At 24.3% G+C, this 27,238-nt stretch overlaps 3 protein-coding genes across 3 annotated transcripts; 2 read left to right on the top strand and 1 right to left on the bottom strand.

The window, feature by feature from the left end:
- The first annotated feature begins 1,092 nt into the window (after positions 1–1,092).
- On the top strand, positions 1,093–6,850 carry LOC112691711 (radial spoke head protein 4 homolog A-like). The gene is made up of 11 exons (XM_025566084.1): positions 1,093–1,102; positions 1,521–1,626; positions 1,703–1,889; positions 1,953–2,224; positions 2,312–2,399; positions 2,790–3,086; positions 3,152–3,271; positions 3,350–3,530; positions 4,127–4,278; positions 4,977–5,188; positions 6,537–6,850. Exons 1-11 carry the CDS (start codon positions 1,093–1,095, stop codon positions 6,814–6,816), a joined length of 1,905 nt encoding a protein of 634 aa, XP_025421869.1. The 3' UTR covers positions 6,817–6,850.
- Positions 6,851–9,695: 2,845 nt separating this feature from the next.
- LOC112691760 (cyclin-Y) lies at positions 9,696–16,110 on the bottom strand. Its single transcript, XM_025566152.1, has 6 exons — positions 14,896–16,110; positions 11,470–11,501; positions 11,146–11,334; positions 10,885–11,018; positions 10,664–10,816; positions 9,696–10,043 (listed from the first exon to the last, which is right to left on the bottom strand). The coding sequence occupies exons 1-6, from the start codon at positions 15,140–15,142 to the stop codon at positions 9,752–9,754; spliced, it is 1,047 nt and encodes a 348-aa protein (XP_025421937.1). The 5' UTR covers positions 15,143–16,110; the 3' UTR covers positions 9,696–9,751.
- A 1,502-nt stretch (positions 16,111–17,612) lies between these two features.
- LOC112691744 (programmed cell death protein 10) lies at positions 17,613–22,481 on the top strand. Its single transcript, XM_025566129.1, has 5 exons — positions 17,613–18,090; positions 19,160–19,337; positions 20,162–20,294; positions 21,431–21,595; positions 22,316–22,481. The coding sequence occupies exons 1-5, from the start codon at positions 18,019–18,021 to the stop codon at positions 22,398–22,400; spliced, it is 633 nt and encodes a 210-aa protein (XP_025421914.1). The 5' UTR covers positions 17,613–18,018; the 3' UTR covers positions 22,401–22,481.
- The last annotated feature ends 4,757 nt before the right edge of the window (positions 22,482–27,238 follow it).

Raw genomic sequence — 27,238 nt, forward strand, 5'->3', positions numbered from 1 at the left:
ATATATATTTACACACAAATGTATAATAAAATATGTGATGTATTTATTATTTTAAGAGAAACTCTGTAAATGTTTATAATATGATAGACTTGAAGTATCGATATTATTGAAGATATTATCAATGTTTTCCGTTATTTTCATATTAATGTTAAAATATTTATTAAATTTTTTTTAACAATTTTTTACATAATTATTGTTAAATTTGATTACTTAATCATGTATATATGTAACAATTATAAAATATTGAAAGTATATTTACAGCTGTAAGAAAGTAGTTTTCTTGTTTTTACTACTTTTTTATATTAATTTCTAAACAAATATTTGAGTATATATCTTAGCATAAAATAGGTTAAAATTGTTAATCATATTTACTATTATTATAATTTATTATAACGTTATTATTAGCATTAATATTTTATACCCGTTGTAAAATGCATTAAGATCTAAATGTATAATATATAAGAGATTATTATTTATTAGTTATGCAAAAATATTTTTAAGGCATTTGCATATAAATGTTTTGTCATCATAAATAATAATTTGATGTGATATAATATATGTATATACAAATGTATATACATATATACATATAAATATATGTATGTCATTCAATAATATTTTAAAAATATTTTTTAATCTTGCCACTTTATGAAATTTACATCTAATAAAGTATAACTTTTAATGCATTTTGAAAAATTTGATTTTGTTCTTTATTAATTTTACTATATTTTTTCCATCAACAAATCATTTGTTGATAATGAATGTATTTTAGATTTTGTTTAACTATCTACTAAAACATAATCTATGCATTTTATATTTATTAATAGTATAATGCCATATTTGAAAAACTTAACCTTATGATATTTTTGGTTATTAATAGTAATATAATTATTATTCATTCATTCATTCTTCTACCTACAAATGTAAAATCTGTTAGATAATATTATAATAATATTATTACTGTTAATATTGAAAAGTAATTTAAAAAAAATAATAAACAAATACTATCTGAATGTCTAGTAGTGAATTTTCACTTACATCTAAAAAAAAATATTTGATTTATACTTAACACATGGATAAATCAGATGCAACATGAAAATGTGTATGAAATATCAACAACATATTTATAACATAATAGATACTTTACAGGAAAAATACCTAAAAATATTGGGTTTAAATTTTATTTTCAAAACAGCTATCACTAAAATATTTAATATATATAACCTAATAATTAAAGAACCTATAGTAACAATTATTAATTAATATAATTTATATATATGTTCTTATTATTACTATAGTATGCATATTGTAAATATTTTAAGTATAATATACCTTGACAACAACTGTGTTGGTTTTGTTTATTAGTACTTTAAATATTCTATAAATATTTATTTCATTATTATATTGAAAGTCAACATTTTGTGTGATAATCTGAATACAAAAACTAAATAATATGTTTAATAAATCGGGAAAAACAAAAAACTATGTTAATATAGCAAATAACTATAAAAATACTTCAGTAAATGTTAACTATAACAGCCAAAATAGAAAAAATTCAATTGAAAATCCAGTATCCAGTGAATTATATATTTACCTGAAAACTAAAGAAAAAAACGGCATAAGCTTGTGAGAAATAACGATCTATTTACCAATAACTATTTTCTATCATATATTTTTATAATAAACATATACATTCTCATAGGTATACTCATATTCAAGCTTTATTAGATATCTTTATTTTTCAAAATCCAATACAACCTGTAAAATATTTTGAGTATTACAGTGAAAAACTTAAGGAGACCTATCATAAATTGCAGCTAGATTCTGATGTAGATTTTTTGAATAATATTCAGTATGAAATCAATCAAAAGATATCAAATATATACAAAGTATTATAAGATGTTTTAGTATAGAATACAAATATGAATAATATTCTTGCGTTCTTTTTTTAGGATTCCAGAATTAAAAATGTAGAAAACCAAAATGTACAAGAAAAAACAAGTTTTTTATCAAATGTAGATGAAATTTCAAGATATGAAGGTGAAAATGAATTTGAAGAAGATATCTACTACACTGCAAAGTCAAATGAGGTTATAGTACAAGACATAACAAAAATTAATTATATGTTCAATAAAGCAGGATGTGGACTAACAAATGATGAAGCTAATCTGATCGGAATAACTATGAATGAAATATCACATCTAGAAAAATTTAAAAATATCAGGTGAATATTTTTAAATTTAGCATTAAATACCAACTATGTATTTATATTTATAAAGCAAACTAATACTTTATTTTGATTTTGCTGTAGATACTGGGGCAAAATATTAGGTTTGAAACATAACTATTATATCTTGGAGTGTGAATGGAAAGATAAAGAATTAGAATATAAACTGAGGGTAAGGAACATAAATTATTAAAAATTTATGAATTGTATTATATTTATATAATTAGGTACATGGATAAATAATAATATTATTTTATTTCTCCTAAATTTTACATTTTTATCAATGATCAATTTTTACTAAATCTACCAGTTGTTTGATATCATTATTACATTAATTTTTTATCTTAATTGTAAATAATACCCAGTGTATTAAAATCGTTGATAAATAAAATATATTAATTTAATGCTAACAATATACTTACAATATAAAAGATATGTGTTTACAATTTGCCCACCTCTGTTCTCTCAATATTTTTAATTTTTCATACTTGTTTGCCACCAATTGAATGTAATTTGTAGGTACTAACATCAACTGTACTAATCTATTTTCTACTTGATTCAGATCCTTAACCATATGATGAGCAACAAGGTATCCGATAATAACAAAGATATTTATGAAAATGAAGAACAAGTAGAATATGATGATAGTTTATTCATGGGATACCACGAACATGTAGAAGAAAATGAATCATTGTTTTCCTCTCCACAAATAGTTAACAATAAATATTTTAATAACAAATCTGAACATGAGTTTATTGATTCCCAAAAATCAAATCCATTATGTTCTGTTTCACCCACGGAAATCGGCACTGATGATCACTTATCTAATGAAATGTTTGGATTCGGAGTTAATAAAAAGGTTCATAATATTTTTATTAGTTTTTAGTTTTTAAAAAACATTTGTACAAATAATCTATTACTTAGTCATATTTTGTTACAAATAAACTTTATAACGAATGGATCGAGTTGCCACTGCTCAAATCTCACCATGTAATTCAAGCACGCAATATTAAACGGTATTTTATTGGAGACTTGGAATCACACGTAAAACAATCATAAAGAATATTGTTATTTAATTGCTTATTTATATAGCATCTCTAATTTATAATTTTATACGTGTAGGTTGAATCTTATCCTTCATTTCAAGGTTTGGAAAAACATTATCTTAGAGCTCAAATCGCAAGAATAACAGCTGCAACACAAATATCGCCATGCAATTATTTTATACTCGATACTAACAATACAAGTCCAACGAAGTGGAGAAAATTAAGTTCTTTCCAATCGAAAGTTATGTCGAAAAAATGTGAGAATTTTTTAATGATAAATACTTATTTAAGCTTTATAGGTAATCTAGACTAGTTTTTTATTAGTGTCATTATGCTGTCAATTTCACTAAATGTGTCATATGAGCATGAATCGATTTAAAATTTTTTTTCAATTTATATAAATAAAATTTAATATTTTACCAGAAAGATAGTTCTCTTACTCTATCATATAACACTGTATACAAGCATCTTAATTATTTACCTACTGACATTTCTGTGTTTAATATTATCCATGTATAATATATATTGTTAATGTGCGATAAGCCATATAGACTATATGTAAGATAGATATTAGCTCATAGTTATTAGCTAGGTATTCATTTAAACACAATTTTTTCAAAAACCAATAAACATTTAATTTTGTAAAAATATTGTACTCTTAGTAAAATGTTGTATGAAGCTTAATAAATTTAATTATATTCTAATATATAATTAAATCTATCTTTTACCTATCTATTCTGATACTCATCAGTTATTTATCAATCGGGTAGGTTAGCATAAATTAAGCAAAGCATTCATTTTCTCAATTTCATGAAACAGCATACTTTATAATGTATATTATTCATTTTTCTAGGGATCCATGATTATACAGAAAACCAAAATTTCATTTCACCGTCAATATATGCTTTGCTAGAACCAATCAACTGGGTTCATCATGTTCCTATGATATCAGATCAAGGAGTAACATTGGCATGGACTAAAATACTGAATGAAGATGAAAATAAGGTAAATTGTTAGTTGTTTTAACCAAGTACATCTTTAACAGTCTTTCTATAAGTATAGACATTGTTATATCGGTGTAGATAAAAATGTTAACTGAGATTCACAGAATTTTAGTAACAGAAAATAAACCGAATTACTTATTATTTACTAAATAATAAGTCATAATAAGTATTTATATTTTATATACAAAACTTAAAAACTTAAAAATACACTTACACATATGATAAATACAACAAATTGTGGACTTGAAAATATTATCATGATTATAAATTATTATTATTATTGTTATTTTTAATTACTAATATTTATACTACCTTAAAATTTAAATTGTTCTTCATATTATACAATTAAAGTTGTTGATTATCATGTAAATAACAATTGTCAAAATAATATTAAGAAAAAAATTTGTTAGATAAGTATTTATGGGCCCCACATGAGCATTCTCAGTGGGGCTCATTATTTAGTTGAAATAAAAATAAATAAATATATGGTTTAAATAACAAAAATATTAGAAACCTTTTAAATAAAAATGTATAAAATTTAGTATAAATATTAAATATATTAACAATATTAACAATGATTTCAACTATTGTTTTCAAATTTTTAACAGAATATTTCTATGTATTTAGAAATAATTTTTTTACCTTAACGTTATCAAAATTTTATTTTTATTTTATATTTATGATAATTATTTTAACCAGATATCTAGTGACAATATTCAGGCACCGATAGCTGAAGATTCCGAAAGCCTCAAATTAGGCCAAGACTGGTTTACAGCTCTGTCCGAAGATACATACGTTGGTCTATTGACTCCTTGGAAATGTGAAATGACTAATCCATTTGACCATGAGGCTTCATATGTGACTATCAGATCTCATATTTGGCCTGGAGCATTCGCAGTTACGCGTGATAAGTATATAATATTACACCAATATCATTATACTGTACATACACCTCGATTATTATTTGGTTAAATATAATACTTCTATAAATATGTGAGCTGAATAGTGTGTATAGAAATATTAGGATCAATACTCATGAAAACACAATTTAATATATATAATGTCAGTATTTTATTAACAGAGTGCAAAAAAAAATACTTAATATAACACCAAGGATTTGTATTATAACATCTGCCTTAGACGTTAATGAACACAAACACTTAAACTGCCACTAATCTTCTAACCTACTTTCATGAAATATTTATTCATTCACGCTAAACTGATGTACACAAATAATGAATTGATTGTGAACCTTTTTTACACCAGCGTAGCATTGATACTCTAGTAGTAGAAAAAGATACGAACCCTCTTTATTGACCTTGTTTTTAAATTAAATAAATTAATGTATGATTTTAAATTTTTAAATAATTATAAAATATTTAAATAGAAACTATATTACAATGGTATGTAATGTATTGAGTCTGAATTTGTATTCTATTGTTATTTTGATGTATTATATATTATTATGTACAAATATTTATTTTTATACTAATAACAGTTTAAGAAACATTTTTTAATAGAATAAAATGTAAATGATAAAGTTCCTTAATAATAATTACAATTTCAATCTTTAATGATAAAAATGAATTAAGTATTTTATCTCGAGTCAGCTTTTTAAAAATGAAATGTTTTTGAAGAACAACTATTGCTAAAAATTTTTGAAAAGATCAGTTAACGTTGAACAGTATTTATTATTTAAAAAGGTCATGTTACAGATCAAAATTTCACTTACTTATTTAAAGTCAAACTTAATTAATTGTATGGTTAATGTCTTACAGTTCATATCCAAAAAATGTTTTGCCTTAAAATCTTCAATATATGAAATCTTGTATATTTTCAATGTAATCTCAATTAGTCTAATAATTAAATATTTTCTTCAAGTCAATAATTTCTATTTTAAGTGAAGATGTAGGAAGTCTGAACAACTTAGTAACAAAAAATGTTTTAAGGTTTTTTAAAAAGTACGACAGTTTTTCAATCTCTGCCAAGTTTTGAGACTCTTATTAAATTCTTCACCTAGGTCTGACTGAGAACTTAAAAATACATTACATCCAAGTGAATATTTTTGGTAGTCCATTTATTTCCTCTCTACTGTCCGGATTTGGAACATGGGCCGCCTATTGCTTCCAATTCTTGTGTTAGATGTTAATAAATACCTAATACCTAATAAATTTTATGTATGTATGTCATGTTATACAGTTTATTAATTTATATTTATACATTTTATATCTATTTTTATAATGCATTTTTGTTTTATAGTATTTTAGATTATACTTACAACGGTTGGGGTCTCAAATGGAATGTTATTGATTATACTCCTCAAATGCCGAATGAATATAAATTTGAACATTTGAAAGATACAGAAGAAACAACTGAAATCGCTGATCCAACTCATGCAGATGAACAGTCATTTTTCTCACATGTCCAACGATTAAAAGAACTTAAGAAAAATATAAAAATGGGTTTAAAACCGTTTACAATGTTCTATGGAGACGAAGATGATGAAGAAAAAATCATTAATAATTACGATTACAATTAAAATCAGCTTTTGTCATATTTATTTTATTGTTGGTTCTTATCTGTTGATAAAAAATTAGTATTAGTGTTGTTTTTAGATTTAATTGACTTTTATCAAAATTTTGAAATAATATTATGTGTTCTAATTTTTTAGATCATTTTAAAATATAACAAATTCTATATAATAATATATCTATCAATAGCTTTAGCTACATTAAAATCCAAAATTATTAAAACCTGATATTGTTAAACAGTTGATAGAGAGCATAGGTAGTTTTGTTTTTTATAAGTATAGATTTTATCATACAGTTCATTTTATTAGTTAATAAGATTCATAATTTTAATTTAATTATATTGTAGAAATAATAATTAGAAGGATTTAAACCCCAAGTAATTTAAAATTTTAGTCTTCAAAGTCACTAGGTGAAATTGTTTATAACAGTTTTTAAATCGGTCTTGGAGGTGGGGGGCTAGGCTCTCTTGTTTTTCTTTTTAACTCCATTGTAAATATTTTATCAAGTAATAAATTTATAATTTTTTTTTAATTAAAAATTAATCTATGTATACAAATTAAAAATAATAAAACTTTAGGTTTACAAGTTGATATGTTTACAAGCACACCTAATATTATAAATTTATCTAGAGTATCATTAAAGTAATATTAATATTGTAATAACATAAAAATGAATAAGTTCTCAATTGATCAAAAACCATTTTAAATTTTAAACAAAAGTTACATTTATTTGTTGTTATTTTACATATGTGATTAATTAACATGGTTTTTATTGTAAAATAATCATAATTAAACAAAATGTATTGGAAATTCAATGAAAACTGTGTTAGTTAATTAGATAGTAACAACAAATTAATATCATCTTTGTTTATCTTGCAGTTTTTTTAAAAGAAAAAAATTTAATTTATAGCAGATTTAAATCCTGCATTATTTTTGAAACATCCTATATATTTAATTTTTACAATAATAGAACTTCATTAATACTATATTAATTATTACAATGTGACATATGTAATTATTAAAAACCAATAATGTAAATAAGAATAGGTTTATATTTGTATTATTTACATATTTTATCTTATTATAATTATCATGTTGTAATACAATGTATTTTTCATTAAAAATGAAATATAGCAATTACAATTCAATATTATACATATTGCAATGAAATATTAAATATATATATATATATAATTTCTATTCATATAAATTGGTCCATAGATAAATATATATATTATTAATAAATACTTTCAAGGTAAATAAAATTGTATAAACCCAAATTCTACTTATCAGAAATTATCTTTATTAATCACTGCAAAATAAATTAAATAAGTCTTATTTTAGAACAGCAGAACATAAAATAATATAAGAGGTATGTTTCAAGTAAAGCTCCCAATACACGTGAAAAACGTGTTTATCCAAAATATATATCCGTTTTTATAATAACAAAATTAATAATTTTGTGCAAGAATTAGAAGTTTTAATAAAATATTATTTGTCCATAATTAAGATAAAGTTATACGTTTTTATATTGGATTTAACGCGTGACATAAAACACATGAATTCACGTGTATTAAAAGCTCCAATTTCAAGTATTGTAAATGACAATAAATATAACAACCTATTATTTAAAATTAATTAATAATTTAAATTAGGAATGTAAATGCAAATGATAAACTCTTCCAGTACAAGAAATATTAAATATACATTAACAGAAATAATGTTAATTATGTTTATCTTGATGATTATTCATTTTTAAATCCTTTCATATTCACTTTATTACATTTTCTTAGAAAAATATATTTGAAAAGTTTACAAGAGAATATAAAAAATAATACATTTTAATGTTAGGTATGTATTTAAAAACATTATACAAAAATGAGCATTGTACAATTTTTATTAACAAATGCAAATATGGTATCCCATCCTGACTGACACAAATGTAAAAGTAGAAAAATACATTACAAAAGTAGTATTTAAACCTAACAAATTTTTGTTTTGGCTAAAAATAGTAACCTGGTGCTCATATTACACTAATTAAATATTTTATGTTTCACATAAAATAGTCATTGAATAACTAAATTGATTAGGATTGAAATAAGTAAAATAACAAATGAAGTTTATATAAATTATACATGTAAGAAGCAATTATTTTTTTAATATAAAATATTTTAGTGTATAGAATAATGCAAAGCAAGTTATTACACAAAAGAAATTATTTTAACGTAAATCAAAACAAATTAAAAATGATCAGCTTAAAAGCTAATATATGGCATGTAGTTAAACAAGAAAATCTTAAGTTAATAACTTAATTACTTTTAAGTTAATATGGTACATTTTGACTAACTTTAGTATTGATTGGTCATTTTGATTAAAATAATTTAGTACAGTAGAAATGTACAAATAATAAATAGTTCAGTACTCTTATATAACACTATTACTAATACAATATAAATAGTTCATTAAAAATAACCATAGAAAGATGTTTTACCATAAACACAAACATACAACATGTATTTTGAGAAATAAATAGTTTTATATAATATAAATACAATTCAATGATGATAAAAACAACTAAAATGTTACAAGTTAATAACCAAAAGTTTTTTTTAAATCGTACTCTATGTTAAAATTTAATAAATATACTTAATTTTAAAGTACAATATAATTTTTTATAATGGATACATGTTAAAAATAATCTCTAACAGACGCAATTATCAGCAAAAAAAAAAAAATTATTTACTTTTAACTTTTTCAAAAGAAGGCATATTAACAATGGATGATACTCAATTCCCTAAATATACCTATTATTGAAAAATTTAGGAGTATATGCAGATAATAGAAAAAAATCACTATAGTAACTTAAAAAGCAATAATTCTAATAATAATCACAATATAGGTGATATTACATTTTCTTTGTTATATCAAAGTCATAATTTACTTTTTAAGATAATATAGCAATACTTTTACGAGCAATTGTTGAACTGCTTATATTATCTAGACTAGACCATTTTTTTATGCCATTTTTTAGAAATTCTGCTGTTATTTTATCTTCAAATACTCTAGACATAGCTTCCAATTTCTTAGCTCGTTCTTTGCTTAATGGTTCTGCTGGAAATGTCAATTCATTATCTTCGGCCAACGAACGTAAATCAAAATAATACTTGGCATATACACTGGATGGAACATTGATGTTGAACTGAAGCATCTCCAAGAATTGACGCTCTAATTCATTCCTAATTTTATTAAATGTCCTCATTAAAAAAATATATTTATTTAACTTACAACTATAGTTGTATAAGAACTAATGACAAAATTCAACAATATATTTAGTAAAAACACTATTATATTATCAAAAATTGCTTGCATCTAATATTTTTAAACTCTCTATACCATAATGCATACAATTTTTCTTATATGCAACAACACTAGGTTTATTTTTAAACTAAATAGAAGAATTAAAAAAAAAAACACTAGATAACTACTTTGGAAAACATTAAATTATTTAAAAGAAAATCAACCCTATGTTTAAAACTGGAAAATATAACAAAATTAAGCTACCCAAGAGATTAAACTCTATTTTAATTTTAATTTACTTTAAAATTAGGATCTTTGTACATTTTGAAAAAATGTAAATATCTGAAAATAATAAATAAAAATATACAACTATAATTGAATTCAATTTTTTTTTAATGTATATATTGTGTATATTCAATTATTTTTATAAAGATAAATTAAAAAGTTAAAAAATAAAAAATTAAATTAAAAAAAATAATAATAGAAATTATAATCGGTAGAATTATTGAAAATAAACAATGGGTAAAAAGAAAAGAATACTTGTTTAAATTAGACATACATATCTTCTACAGTAATATCCTTAAGAATTTGACAGTAATCTACATTCCATACAGCCTGATCATCCCATACTTTAGAAGCTAACAGTATAGCTCCCAGGACAATTCTCTTCCAATTTGCTGGTGTAATATCAACTTCTGCATAAGTTAATAATCTAGAATAAAAAAAATAATATAAAACATCAAAAAAAAATCATTAATATTAATAAATAAAGAACTTTACCTTTCTAAATAAACTAATGTTATAATAGCACATTCAGCAGTTAATTGTGCAGCGTTAAATAATGTTCGAACAAATTTATATATTTGACGATGTTCTGGACTATGAACATCATAATTGTCAGGTACTCTATCTCTCTAATAATTAAAAATAATAATAGCTTAAAATATTTAAGACAATAATAAACAATAATAATAATTATTATACCAAAAAATATTTTAATACATAAATTATTTATAACAATTTGCTTTGTATAAAACTTACAGTTAAGGGATGTAATTTTTCATCAAAGATTTCAATTTGTCTTTCGGAAGTTCTATTTTTTATATGATAATAAATTGCAAGTGCTACACATTTAACAGTATTTTTTAGATTTGGTTGGGATACTGTACTGTCATCCAAATATATAGTAGAACATGAACTACTTTTTTTGAGAGATCTAAAGTCAACAATCTGTAAAAGTAATAAATTACTTAAATGTTAAGTTTAAACTCATTAAAATTTTTATATTTTAGAATAAAGACAATTTTTTAAAGAAAAAATGATTTTACTGTAAATCAATAAAATATTATTCAATTCCGAACAAACCTGAGATTGACTTTGTTTTCTTGTTAAACCATCTACAAAAAAAAAAAAAGTTTCAATATATATTATTAACAAATTTAATTGGTAAGAACTATTAAGATTTAGGATATTACTTATAATCCAAGAAAATTTCCAGAATGAATAAGTATTAATATGGTATTGTTTATTATTTTATTATAAATAAAAATATATATGAGGTCTGTCCCAAAAGTATCCAACCTGGGTTCATAATTCTGCGCCAAAATGTTAGTGCAACCTTGTGGTTGGATATAATTGTACCTAGTAACTACTGAAAAATATTTTGTCTGTTGCAGAAGCTAATAATACATGTTAATTCGCATGCAGCTTCACAATTGTTTACAGCAGTGGTTCCCAACCGAGGGAGAATTCCCCCCTCCCCAGGAAGGAATTTAGATACTGAATGGGAGAATATATTTTTGATAATATAATGAGAATTTTATTTGCCCTGCGAGTATTAATCCCATTTGTATCAACATATCTCTGTAAGTCAAGCTTTTCCACGCTTTTGCAAATAAAAAGCAAACAAAGAAATCGTATGAATATGGAAAATGATATGCGTTGTCTGTTATCAAATATATTCCCACGAATTATGGACTTGGTAAGAAAAAAACAAACTCAAATTTCGCATTGATTTAATTTTACCGTCATATTTAATTATTATTTATAAAATTTTATTCAAAAATGTATTAACTATAAAGTTGATTTGTATTTTATTTTTAAAATGATGATAAAAAAAAATGTCATTAGTTGTATAATATATTATTATATTATAGATATAGTTATTTTGCAAAATTTTCTTTGTAGGGCTTACTAAAAAGGTAGGTCATCTTATTTCTAATTTAAGGGAAGAGTGCATGAGATTTTTTAAAATGTACAGGGAATAGAATAAAAAAAGGTTGGGAACCACTGGTTTACAGTATCTTTACGTTCATCTGATTTTGTTATCGCTGAAAATGTCAGAAAGACATGACCAGGTGGTGGACACAACCAATGCTCGACTTGGAAAAATTAAAAATGGGAGACTCTATTTATTTAAAAAAAAAAAAAGCGTACCCAGAACTTGTTAAGCGTTATATTTATAACATAATAATAGTAGGGGGACGCTAAAATTTCTGTAAATTAGTTGGGGTACTCCGTCCCTTTGAGTCCCCACCCAAGTTGAGCACTGGACACAACACGACGGCAACGAAATCAGTGGCCATATTAACTGAGGTACTTTTGTTATCAAATGATAATCAGTGATAACTGATATTCGTTATTAATTGTAATTTCAATTATGGTAATTGTTCAATATGTGATCTACCAAACAGTGTGAAACATGGTGACCTATTGGGTACCAAGAAGTTTTTACTCGTAGATCATTTTTTAGATAGTATATCTACCATAATAAATGCCCATGTGCAGGATTTCAGAATGGGAAGTGTTTAAAAAATAGAAATGTATAAAATAGATTCATGGATGATTAAATAGTATTATACAAGTATTTATATAAATTTTTTAAGTATATTAAAAACGTTTATATCGATATAATACTATAAAATGCAAATCATTGTTATAGTAAATTTACAAATACAATTGTAATACATTTACAAAAACACAATTTATAGGTATTTTTTTGGTAATGATGGGAGGTTGGGGGTTGATCTATGGTCATACCATAGTATAAGACTTATAAGCCCCCAAATCTCAAACTCATATTGCACCTAATACCTTGAAAAATAATACTACTATTAGTAACATTTGAAAATGCGCAGTAGCTTATAAAGAATATTACTACCGTTTCATGATGGAATAAAATGTTACTAACTTCCTACTATACCTCAAATAAAATGGCTGACTGATTTCATTATTGTCTTATGCTGCCCATGTAATTTTTTATCACTGTCTATTCTGTTTTATTCTGTGACATAAGCAACGAATTTGCATAAAGGTTTGCATTAAGCTTGAAAAAAATTGTGCAGAAACTATTGGTATGTTACAAAAGAAATTTGGGGATAAGTGAATAGGAAAATATAGATAAAATAATGGTACTAACGGTTTAAAGATGGTCATCAAAATGAAAGTTTCCATCCGATTCATGACCAAAAAAAAACTCGTCATAGTCGGAGCAATGTCAAGACCAGGTTGATTGTTTTTTTTTTATTATGAAGGTATTGTGCACCATGAATATCATGAAGTCAGACAATCAATAAAGAATTTTATGTTGAAGTTTTGAAAAGATGCAGTGCAAAGAAAATGGCTCCATTTTTGGGTGATTGGCGAGTGATTTCTTCATCACAATAAAGCGCAGGAGCATTTTTCAAACCTGGTGCAACAGTAAGGATTCCACAGGCCAGATGATGATAAATAAAGCCAATGCAAAATAATAGATGAAAGTTTACTTTTACCCCATTTATATATGCATTTAAAAATAAAATTAATTAATATTACATTGATAAATTTAATGTTTCTGTCAATCACACACATATTAGTTGATTATTTAATCAAAATGTATACAATTAATTATTCAGTACAGTATATATTCTCAGAAAAAAACTTGTAAATAATATTATATTAATTATGTATTATTTTATCAAATTAAGTTTTCAAATAATAATAAAACCGAACATAAACTATCAATAATATTTCTATCACCTATACATGTATTATTTATCATTAAATGTGAAATTAATAAATATTAATTAGCTACATAAGAAAAATAAAATTGTTTTTTTCATATTTACAATAAATTAATAGAATTACCATTCTATTTGAGAGGAAAAATTATGCTACGTTATTAATCAAAAACATGGAACCATGTAGCTTTGGTAGAAAACCCATGAGATAATTTCTTTTATACAATATAAATATATTTATAAAACATTTCAAGTACCTACTTTTAATCTTTATGTCTTTTATAGTTTTTAGGTATTTTGAATGTTATATATATATATATATATTTATTGGGCATAAGTCATGATTTAATATACAAATGATTAATTTACTTTATTAAATATAATAAAAAACATAATTGCATCTTACATATTGGTACTACACATAAAATTGTATATTATACTGCACACATATATTTATTTATAAATATGATTGAATACACTTGTAAATGGTGTACACTAATATATACTTCTTGGTTAGATATAAAGAAAAAAGACGGGGATGCTTCCTGGAATTAATTTTTGTAGTATATAATCTATTATTATTGAGTACTAGTTTGTTATTTTTAATCATATTATCTTTAGAAATCAATAAGTATTATTGTATGCTAATTATAAGAAAAACATTTTAGGAAAAGGTACTTGATTTTTGGTCTATGATAAAGCGTGATTTTAATATTTTTTTCCAAGCGTGTAAATTTCTAGTTCCGCCTCTGATTAAGTGTACATAGGTACTGGGTTTAAATAAGAAACTTACTTTCGACTTTGGATCTTTCTAAAAATATTGTCGCGACTTTAGGATGAACAGATGGGTCTGTGTTCCAGTCATCGTGCTCGCGTTCACTAATGTGTTGTAAGTTGCCAACACTCTCCTCGCCCTCTTGTGGAAATTCGTTTATAGCACCGTTGACGTCCTTGCGCCTGGACAACGGGCTAGTATACGAGCAACAGCTGGTCCAATTACCCATGATATCCAACAAGCAAATGCTTTTGTCAATAAACATGAATGTTACGAACAACGCGGAGAAACAGTCTCTTATATCACGACATAATATTACTTCGATGTCGTTTCACGTGGCGACAACAACTTAGCACTCTGTACGATGTCAGCGACCAATCGGATTGTCGCGGTGAATCGCGGTATCGCGGAGACTAAGTCAAAGATTAACGGGCGTGTGCACCTTACATTTGTTGGAAGAGATTAGTGTTATGTTAATTTTTTTTCGACGTTTCTATCCAACCCAGTACAAAAAACAAACTTCAACCGGTCGACATTATAATACTGTTATTACTGTTCGCCACGACTCACAGCCGGCACTGGGCAATAATACAATATTAATATAAATAATGAAAATAACAATAATAATATATGTGTGTTTACACTTCAAAAAAACTCATAGTTATACTATGCACACATAACCAAGAAATCAATCTAATCAGTCGTATGATCGGCGTGTTCGTGTGATAAAGACACGGGTTAGTGAAAGGACGACCACGACTACTATTACGACAGTACGACGATTTTGTTATATTAACATTGCGCCCAAACCGGAACATTTGAACAAAAACAAAAAAAAGACGACGCAAACCATATTTCAACCGATAACGATGACATCGAAGCAGTACTATGTAGTTTACAATTAAAACAAATGCGTACTCGTTTGACTAATTAGTATCATATATTATCTTCTTAAAATCTGAAAATAACTGTAATAAAGCAGTGCCGGCGTTAAAGGAGCCCCACTCTTGTTAAAGGACCCCGTGATTTGTATTATTAATTATTAATTATCATCTTAATACCGTGAGACACATTGACATTTTATATCGACAAATTATAAATCTATAATATGCCTATCATCAGTTATTTAGAAAATGATATCTAAATTTAGCCATAGTACAAATTACAAAGTAAATCGTTATCGATACGACGAAAGCGTAATATTTTGACGATACCCGTCGATTAGGATTCCTACAATAAATAATAATATAAATATTTATTTTCTCTAAAGTAATTGTTTAAAATTCGAAGAAAAAAATTGTTTTTTTTTAAAAAAAGTTAGAATTTTGCGCCTCTCTGGGAACCTAAAGGCTAATACCTAAGTACAGGGCCCCGTAATACTTAGCGCCGGCACTGATAAAGCACTTGACTTAACACCGTACAGATGTACCTAAATGTCTGGTTATAGTAATAATATTTTTCACTCAGTTAACACTCATATATTGATATATAAATAAATATACAGAAATAAATAAATAAATGCTTGACCTGGGTATTACTGTATTTGTAAAGTAAGACCAGTTTCGAATTAAAAATGTATCATCAAGTATATACTAAGCCAATGAAAACGGACTCGTATAATTTTATACTAAGTATGACTCACGCAATTTTATTTCCTTTATATATACCTATTTGAAACTAGTTGTACTTTACAATTATAATAATATTCCAGGCTTAGTATTTATTTATTTATTTATATATTAATAAATACTATCAAAAATATAAATACTAAATATTATCATGTGTAATTTGATTAATAAAAAATTACTATTACTAAGAATTATGACTGATATTGTACTACAAATTATAATCATATGGAAGGGGGTAAAGGTCACATTAAAATTATGTAATTCTGTACATTATGTATTAAACAATATGTAGTACGAATTTTTATGAAAAATGGGGACTGCTATAAGGTAACCTATGTGTTTGTAAAATACTATTTTTTTTTTTAATAATTAATTTTATTAATAAATAGTAAATATTATTTTAGCTTAGAAATCAATCATTTATGTAAATGTATATAACTATGAGACTATTCTGAAGAATGAAAATGTAATAATCACGGACTCAGGTTTTGGAGTAACACTTTTACGTTAAGTGACAGTAAATGTCCGCCATAGTGATTTAGTAATCATTTTTGAAATAGATAGCGAACACAAGAATTTTAACGACGAATTGAGTGATTCGACCAGGCAAATTTTTTTAAGCCGGCCAACGCATTCAGTTACAACGTTCTTTCCAGTTAATAGGTAATTCATGACGCACCGGAGTGCAGACGTAAAAATTAACCTTTTTTTTTCTATTTTTTTTTTGTGGTAAAAATGATGTTAGCTCGAAATTTAAGTCCAAAATCATCGTTTTTACGATTACAGAATTATAACTGGATCGGTTACATTAACGAGACCGTCGAGCGTTCCGAGTTTCGATCGTCTGTACCTCAGCGTCTCCGTAGTAGGCATAATGTCGCGATTATATTCATCATTGTTCGTGCACAACAGCCCTCAGCCACCGTTGCGTTCCGATGCGCACCGTCCGCACGTTACACTTGTCGTTATCATTAAATTATTTTCCATCCGTATGAAAAAAAAACACGATATGTTAAAACACGCACACACATAAAATTGAATATCTCTACTCACACACTTATCATTTATTATTATTATTATTATTACCAATCATTATTAATTGTTTGCATTTCTTTCATAGCACATATTTTTCTCTGTAGTTCGCGACTGCGTATATAATTCTTCTGTTTTGAGTTTTAGGAAATTATTATTACTCCAACAACACACACACACACACACACACACGAAATATATTACGCATTTACGCACGCGCACACACGTTTACACATACGCGCGGGTGCGCGCCCAAAATCACAATCATCGGAATTTGTTTGTACACAGACATGTAACGTGAGTATTCGGCGATATCGGTGATTCGACGGAATCGTATACGCCATCCATCGGCAATCTCGAACACCCGGAAGGTATCGTCGCGCTTGACCGACGGCGTTTTCGATTCATTTTCGAAGAATGATCGTCTGTCTGATCGTCGTTCCACAGTGATCTCGTTCCCATAGGATTTCGTCGATAAATAATGAAAATGAGCGACGAAACGCCCGTCAGTTCTTTGGTTCTTCCAGTATTAATCAGGCCCATTCTATCTCAGGTATTTATTTTTATCACTGTATAATTATTGCAGTATTTGGTTACCGATAATAGGTTATATATCAATAATAGGTAGGTTTTAATTTGTCAATTGGTTATTTAACCTGTCAATGAGATCCACTTAGATTCTTATTAAAATTGTAGTCTATTTTACATTGTGTTCATAAATCCATGACTGTTTACAGTGACATAATATTAAATTTATCATTTTCAACTTCAAAATTTATCTTTAAAAGCTACAAAAAGAGATAGGTAATTTATTGTTCTACTGTCCTACTGTTTATTTAAAAATAAAATTTTTATCAATAAAATAACATTGTTAAATTATTTAGTTATATATATATATATATATATATATATATAATTAATTTCTCTGAACCTTCCAATATATTTTATAAATTTAATATTCAAACAAATTAATAAGCTTTAAAAAACTAACTCAGATAAATGTTATAGAAAATTGCTAACTATAAATAAGATAAAAAAAATGATTTTCTGAGACAAAAGAAACAAAAGCAGTAAGAGTGAAAATGAATACTGAAGGGAAAAGAGGAAGAAGACCAAAAAAAAGATGGATTAAATTAAGAATGATATGAAGGCTGTTGGCGTGTACATAGGGGATTTAGAAAATCGAGATAAGTGGAGATTTAGGACAAGGGTGGTCGACCCCAAATAGTTGAAAAAAAGGTGAAGGAAAAGAAGAAAATTTAATTTATATTATTTTAACATAATACCTATAGTATTTTGTAGATAATATTTCATTAGTTATTTATGTTGCAATGACACCAATTCTAAACACATAAAAATGAAAAAATGTAAGTTAAAAAGTTGTTTTGTTGACAATATGCATACTAACTGACATATTCATTAGTAAAGAATCTTTATTGAATGGTGCATAATTTTTACAATTCATCTAGAGTTACATTAGCCATTTCACCATTGAATTTATTTATTTATATAATTTATTATTAAATTTTTTTTCAATTAGAATTTTAAAATATTTAATGTTTAGATTATATGTTAAACATGATTATTTAAAATATTTATTTTTTTTATTTAATGATTTTCAGTTGGAGAAACATAATGTTTCTGCTTCTCAAACTTTACGGTCAGCATTGTTTAAAACAGAAAATACTCATCCAGGGTTCGCATACAATTTAGTAGCTGGTATAATGAAACAAGGTGATATTAGTATAAATATGAATGAGAGTGTTTTGAGACTTCAAGGCACGGTATCTGATCTAGAAGGTAAGATTTGATTTAATTATCAGTTAGTTAATATTAATAATTGATATAATTTTTAGTAAACTTACTTATATTTTTATTTTTTTAATTTATTTTAAACTCAAATCAATTTATACATAATTAAATATAAAATAGTATAAATATTTATAAGAAGAGTCTGTATGTTTCAAATGTTCTGATATATATGATATTAATTTATAATATTTCGCTTATCATTTTCCGATAAAAACACAAAATAATGATTATAATACATCTATACTTCTTGGATGATCTATTATTAAGAATTCATTTTTAAAGATTATAATAATATTATTTTTTTTTTGTGATCAATTGAAATACCAAAGTAATATATTAACTTATTTTAAACTTTTAGTTCGAAAGTTTGATCATAGAATTAAAGCATCATTATTAATTTATTAACTAATATACTGAAGTATTAAAATAGTTTATATATGTTTTTGATTTTAGTTATTTTATTTATACTAATTCAACTAATTCAACCAACTCTTGATTAAAAAATCTCTTATTTCAAGTTTCTTATTATTATTTTTTTATTTATATGAAATATTTATTTTCATTATTATTAAATTAACAAAATCGCAGTATTACATTTTAATACATTATAATACATTAGTAAATTAAGTAAATTTTAATAAAAACTGATTTTATAGCATAATATTGTTTTATAAGTTAAACTGGTTGAATATTAATTTTATTTAAAATTATAATTTGTTGTTATTTGTCCTTATTAGGACAATTTTAATTATAATATTAATGTATTAAGTATATTTACTTAATACATAATATTTGTTATGAATTATGTTTAGGTGGTGAATATCGATTAAATAGGTCTGAAGATGCATTTCAAGAATTAAATAAAAAGTCTATGGCATTAAAAAGAATATTAAGTCGTATTCCAGATGAAATCAATGATCGTAAAACATTTTTGGAAACTATTAAGTAAACCATATATATTTAAATTATTTTAAATTAATAAATTGTAATAAAAATAATAAAATATAAAAAGTATTTGACATGGATTTTATGAGTATAAATATTTAATACCTTAATTAGTTCTTAAGAATAATATTAATAATAATTAATAATAAAAAATTAATAATAGTTCTTTAGTTATCATTCAACTGTTTTAATCTAACTGTGTTAAAAGAGTTTTTGATATAACATTTTATTGTATAATTAATATTATATATATTTATTAAGTTTAAGCTAAAGTTAAATACAATTTTTATTTTTACCAAAATGACTCAAAATGAGATACATTTATTTAATGATTAATCAAATAAAAATTAGTCAAATAGTAAAATTAGTAAAATTATAAAAATAAAATTAGTCAAATGACTAATTATACCACATGGAACAACCAAATTAATCTCAATACTATTGACTAATTCAATAGAAATTAGTTACTTCTTCCCATTACTAATTTCAATCACTAATTAGTCTTCCTTGTTAACTCAGCAAAATATAAATCTTAATTGGTCTTATACAATATACTAAATGAAACTTTTAAAATGTATTGTAATTATGGATAACAATTAATTTATTGTTATATTTATTATGTTTCAATAGAAAGCTCTTCGAACTATTTTATGCTTTTTATTCTTGCTATCTTTGAGTTATGAGAGAATGAGTAATTATATTAAATTTTCAATATATTTTAATAATAAAATCATTGATTTTTTGAAAAGAAATATAACCATAAAATATGTTATGTACTATCTTACAATTTAACCTTTTTAATTTTAGTTATAAATTGAAATGTTACTATTTTTAATTTGAAAATAAGATTATTATTAAATTAAAATAGTATATCATAAATTCAAAAAAAATAGAAAGCTACTTCAATCCATTGTTGATGATATAAAAATAGTAATAAAAAAGTAATAAATTAATATAAATGAATAGTTATACTGTATAATATGTAAATACTAGGAATGAATGTAAAGTAATTTAAGCTTTACATTGTAAACAATTTCTTATTCTGTTTTTCTGATTTAGTTACTAGAACTAGAACTACTTATTGCACAGATTTTAATATATTTTTTTGTTAATTACAAAAATGTTTATTTTAATAGAGAGATAGCCAGTGCTATAAAAAAATTACTTGATGCAGTAAATGAAGTATCCGCGTACATTCCTGGACCAAGTAATAAACAAGCATTGGAACAGAGAAAACGAGAATTTGTCAAGTATTCTAAACGGTTCAGTAATACACTTAAAGATTACTTCAAAGAGGGGTTGTAAGTAAATTTGTTGCCTTAAAATTAATTATTTTTAAATTTTAATACAGTTTTTCATAATATTTTTAAACTCAAAGATAATAATGCTCTTCAAATTCAATGGTTTAAATGATAAGTGAAACTTGTAATTCTTATTAAATTTTTATAATTAGCACGCTATAGTAATTATTGCCTTTTTTTTTAGTTGACTATTTAATATTTTACCAACATTTTCTTATTATTTTATTAAATATTTGTATTTTTAAATTTTAAATGTATAATATATAATATAATTATCAATACTAAATGTAAAATGTATCTTATTTCAATTAGAAGATTGTTAATTTTAATTTTAAAATAACTAGTAAAAAATTAAAAAAAATATAAATTATCCACAATATAAGTTTCTGTTTATATTTAAAAAAAATGTATGGCCATAAGTAGGGCTCGGATTTTAATGCACTTAAAATCTATGATGTTTAGTTAACATAAATTATCAACATGTAAATACCCAATACCATATTGGAAAGATTTTTTTAATGCTAATACATTTTCTTAGAGAAGTTTAAATTTGTTTTATAAAGTATTAAAACTATAAATAAAGCTTTTATTAATATTTCTTAATTTAAAATGTCTGTCATAATTAATTTATATTTATTTCAATATGGTTAGTATAACAGAATGTAAGTTATGTATTATATAATAACTATGTAATAATAGTATATTTATATTTTGTTTCAGAGCCAACTCAGTATTTATTAGTGCCTTATATTTAATTCATCAAACTAACCAAATAATGATAACTGTAAAAAGTAAATGTGAATAAATTTAAAAATTTTATTTTTTATTAACTTATATTAATAAGTAAGATATGTAGAACATTCCACTATCATCTATTTCTTTTGATTATTGTTCTCGTTGAAAAAAAATAAGAATGTTATATAGTTTTAAATTTTTCAAATTCTATTTTTAATATTTATATAAATTTTTATCATAAATTAATTTTCAAAATATATTTGTCACGTTTCAAAAACTTGATATTATTTTTTACAAATATTATATTATATTAATTTGCGAACAATATTATTATGGAGTTCTTGATCATATATAAAAAAAAAAAATTATACCTTAACTATAATTTATCATTATATGAAGAAAAAAAATAATTTTCAAGCTCTTGTCCAAAATAAAGAAGTATTTTCCTTTGTAAACATGTTACACTTCTTATTCGTTTTCAATGTTTATTAACTAATTTATAATTATTAATTTGTAAATTTTAAAATATTCATTTTTATATTTTATGCACAGTATTATAGTTGAAAATGAATGTGATTAAGTACATGTTGTAATTATTAGTTGAATTCTTATACTATGTATAAGTGTGTTGTGTATCAAAATATAACAATCATTGTTATTATTTAATTACACTTATTTAATTTTTTTAAATCATTATTATGTTTAGAAACTTTCAAAACTCTATTTTTATTCATGAATGAATCATTGTTAACTCTAATCATATACATATTACTATTAAAACAATTAATTAATTTAAATTGTATTCTTAATATTAGATTAATTAGTTTTTTTTTTTTTTTAATTTATGTTAATATAAAAAACTTATTTATTTAGAAAAAAATATTATCATTAATTTATAATTGTATTGATGTTATAAAAAATCAATTTAGCAACATGTGCAATTTACTTTAATGTTCAAAAAAGTTGTATAGTATTTTCATTAAAATTGTATTTTTAAACATTATAAATGCATGTTTATTCTATATTTTATTAAAATTTTGATTGTTATTTAAATGATAATTGGTGATTATTCTAAAAAAATAAGGATTATTTTAGGGATCAAGTAATGAGATTTTGATTTATTTATTTTATAGATTTAGTATTTATGAAAATAAAGTAAACTATATAATAAACATATAAACATTAGAGTATATTTTTATTAAATATAGTTTAAAAATAGATAGGAAACATTTTAATGATAAATTTAATTACACAAGGCACTATTATTATACGAAAAATTATAAATACATTTGGGAGATTTCCATGTTTGAGTTATTTTTATTCTATTATGATTTTAAGGATTATACTGGAGTCTTGATAATATCCAACAGATATCAGACCAGAGGACTGTCGGATTAACAAAGACGTCTAATGGAGTTTCACTTAATAACGCATCCTTATTTATTGAAAAACCTTAGTTAATTTTATTAAAACTTTAAATAATACATATAACATACTAATTTATGACGTAATGTGAATTAATCTTTTGTCAGTACAGTAAAAAAAAATATATATATATAATAATATATAAAATATTGCCGGATATCCGAAAGTCTACTGTAATATATTATAAATATAAATTGAGGAGATGAACAATATAATATAAACACTATACAATATAATTACATATTGTTTGTACTGTATCTCCAACATCACTGATGCAATTGAAGGATATTTTGATAAAAGAATGTGACAAAATTCCGTTGGAAAGTATTCAGGTCCTTTACAAATCCGTTCCACGAAATATTCAAGCTACTTCAATAGCAAATGGTGGCCCGAAACCTTATTAATAAATCAATATGTAAATATAAATAAATAAATTACGTGTATGTCAGTTGTTCATATTATTTTGTCTACCTCCTGTATGTATATATTATAACTTAAATCTATTAATTTGATATACGAAGTCAATTACAATAATCGATATCTAAATATGCCTGAGTTCATTAAAACTGAAAAATACCTAATGAAGCTTTTTTTCGTATCAAGAAAAAATCGATTAATATAATTGTTACTCATTAATAAAGAATGCGTTTGTTCTCACAAAGCAAATATCCTTTAAGAATACTTCATCTATTTTTTAGAATTTTTAATCATTAAAATAAACTTTTTTTTTTTTAGTCCAACAATAATATTTTTGCATTTTTGTCTGACATTTATCATTTTATTTATATAAGTCGTTATGATCTAAACTATAACAATTATTTTTTATAATAAAACAATTTAAAAAATAAAATATAAAAGTATTGTAAAATTAATGTAAATGAAATGTATATTCTTAAACGCTAAAACATTCTTTTATATGCTTAATAATGTATTAATATTTAATTATGTTGATAATTTAAATCGTACATATTTTTATATTCTCATTCTAGTTAAAAAGCTTTAAATCTAAATAATCAAATAATATTTATTAATTAAAAAGTTAAAAATCCGACAGCTGAATTCGAAATCAACTCTAAGCTGTATAGTCTATAATAGTTTATTATGAAGACCATTAAACAGACATTTTACAGTTTTAAGTAGGTGTAGAACAGAGCCGTAACTAGGATGAGGCGAGCGAATCACTTGCCTTAGACGCCTGAAGCTGGGGAGGCGCAAAAGTATTAATTATTGTCGGTACCTAGTGCCGCAACTACAAAGTCGGAGACCCGTGTGCGGTAATTATATTAGGCCCCTTCCTAGGATTTATTTTTGTTGTACGTCTTATTTATAAGTATCAATTTTTTTACGTTTTAAAACACGTTTCACATCAGTTAGTGTATGATATATATATATCAAATGAAATACCTACAACTGTTATATATTATACTTCACTACATATTTATGTAGTAAATTTATTTAAGTAGTTTAGGTAGTTATATTTTATGCCTACCTACTCAAATACTCCATGGACTCATTGTTAAATAAATATTATATTACTCTAAAATATTATAACATCCTTACCTGAATTTTAAAAAAAATTTCTTTTTATTATAAAATAATAATATAATATTATTAAATAATTGTGTGTTTATAAACTGTAGTTAATTTTAGGTTGGAACTAGCCCCCCCCCCCCCCCCAAATGTATGTAAGCCTTGGGGCCCGTGTGCATGGCACACTCTGCACACCCAGTTTTTGCGGCTCTGTCGGTACCTGCTTAATATCTACAGTATATTTGCTGACACAAAAGCAAGGATAATTAAATTATAAATAATAATCGTTTTAAATTATTTTATTATATTTTTATAATAATAATCTATTATTTTCAAACATATAATAATTTGCAAATATCAAATTTATTTATTTATCTTAATATAAGAAGTTGATAATTAATAATTAAATACTTGTGGCTAAAAATGTTATTTCTTGTTTGGCTAGAAACCTAATAACAATTTTTCAGATTTTTTCGAATCGTATGATACATATTAAAAGCTGTGAGTGAGACAACCCTACAACCTAGGTTGTACATTGCTTCAGTTCTGCCTCAGGATAAAAAATGGATCGGTACGGCTCGGTGTAAAAGTAAACATTTACATATCTCAATTAATAATAGTTTTTAGTCGAGATTTTTTTTCAATTATAAACATAATTACAGATAAAATGTATGCGTTCTAAATTAAAATTGTCTTCTGTTTCTCGATTGGCACCCAATAAATAAAAATGCAAATTCATTGATAATACGAAAATCACAATTTTACCCGTCTTAAAAGTTAATTTAACGTTTTTATTGATGTTATCAATATAGTAGAAATTACTTCGATATCATCCAATTTGAACATCATATTGTTTATCTTTCTAACGAAGGGATAACTAAATTTATAATATTCACAAATGCCACACTGCGAATTTGGTAATTAATGTCCCCCGCATTGAGAAGCACTTTTATTATTTTACCTGTGGTCATCGGTCATCGTCTTTTTTTAATTCAAGATGGACATTTAGTTCCATTTGTTCCGCTACAATATTGCGATCACGGTCCGTGTTGTTAATAGTTTTCTTTTTTTTTCAAAGATTTAAAATATTTAGCGCAATTATAATATTATTTTACATTATATTAATATTATTGGTTTACAATATTGTAAGCAGTTGATGTTTATTTCTGTTAATTTTTCGTCCGGCAACGCGAATACGCCCATTTTTTCAAGTAAGTGATGAAATCGGCGATCATACCCTCTATATAATCATTTCGGTCAACCGCCGTCCGTATTAATATTTAAATATTTTTTTTAATTAATAAATTTTTTTCCAAATGTCTAAGCTCCAATATTCATTTGATGTTTTCCATCAGGGTTCTAGTCAAAACCAGTTCTAATACCTGTCTAAGAAGTTTACTGCTTGTATTTTATAATTTTGCTATTAGATATTACTAGGCCTAGGGACTTCTAGTATTTCCATACTTTTTTTAATTATTATTAAATATATCAGAGTGCGAAATCAATTTGTTTCTCAGTACCATGATATCACATTTCAAATTTGAATGTGCATATTTTTGCATATTTGATAGATTTTTCAGGTGAGTATATATTTTAAATTGTTTATGCTTATTTAACAAATTTTTCAAATTTAAAATTAAAAACTATAGATACATATAACTATATATACATATTTCGACCGATCGAAATAAAAATATACTAAGAGGACTTAATACTTTCAGTAATATGTTAACTGCAAACTACCTCTCATATTTCGTATTGATTATAAATACTAGTGTAATCAATGATAATACTATAAACCCATATCGACTATATAACCTGCTATATATATATCGACCGGGTGTCGATAAAGATATTAGTCGATATAGATTATTTGTTTAGTGTTCAGTTCAGTCGATTATTATCATACATAAAACGTACGAGTATATTTTGTAACAATTTGTACAATCTACA

The sequence above is a fragment of the Sipha flava genome, unplaced genomic scaffold (genome assembly GCF_003268045.1).
Source record: "Sipha flava isolate LNK unplaced genomic scaffold, YSA_version1 66_pilon_pilon, whole genome shotgun sequence".
Classification (NCBI taxonomy): domain Eukaryota; kingdom Metazoa; phylum Arthropoda; class Insecta; order Hemiptera; family Aphididae; genus Sipha; species Sipha flava.

Bases quoted from the DNA above. Each gene is read 5' to 3' on its own strand.
- LOC112691711 (XM_025566084.1), top strand. The intron at 4,279-4,976 runs GTAAATTGTTAG...TATTTTAACCAG, and splicing joins TGAATGAAGATGAAAATAAG to ATATCTAGTGACAATATTCA. The intron at 5,189-6,536 runs GTATATAATATT...TTTGTTTTATAG, and splicing joins TTCGCAGTTACGCGTGATAA to TATTTTAGATTATACTTACA.
- LOC112691760 (XM_025566152.1), bottom strand. From the start codon at position 15,142: ATGTTTATTGACAAAAGCATTTGCTTGTTGGATATCATGGGTAATTGG. The intron at 10,817-10,884 runs GTAAAGTTCTTT...TTTTTATTCTAG, and splicing joins ACATTAGTTTATTTAGAAAG to ATTATTAACTTATGCAGAAG. The intron at 10,044-10,663 runs GTATGTCTAATT...TAATAAAATTAG, and splicing joins GATATTACTGTAGAAGATAT to GAATGAATTAGAGCGTCAAT.
- LOC112691744 (XM_025566129.1), top strand. From the start codon at position 18,019: ATGAAAATGAGCGACGAAACGCCCGTCAGTTCTTTGGTTCTTCCAGTA. The intron at 19,338-20,161 runs GTAAGATTTGAT...AATTATGTTTAG, and splicing joins CACGGTATCTGATCTAGAAG to GTGGTGAATATCGATTAAAT. The intron at 21,596-22,315 runs GTAAGTAAATTT...ATTTTGTTTCAG, and splicing joins GATTACTTCAAAGAGGGGTT to AGCCAACTCAGTATTTATTA.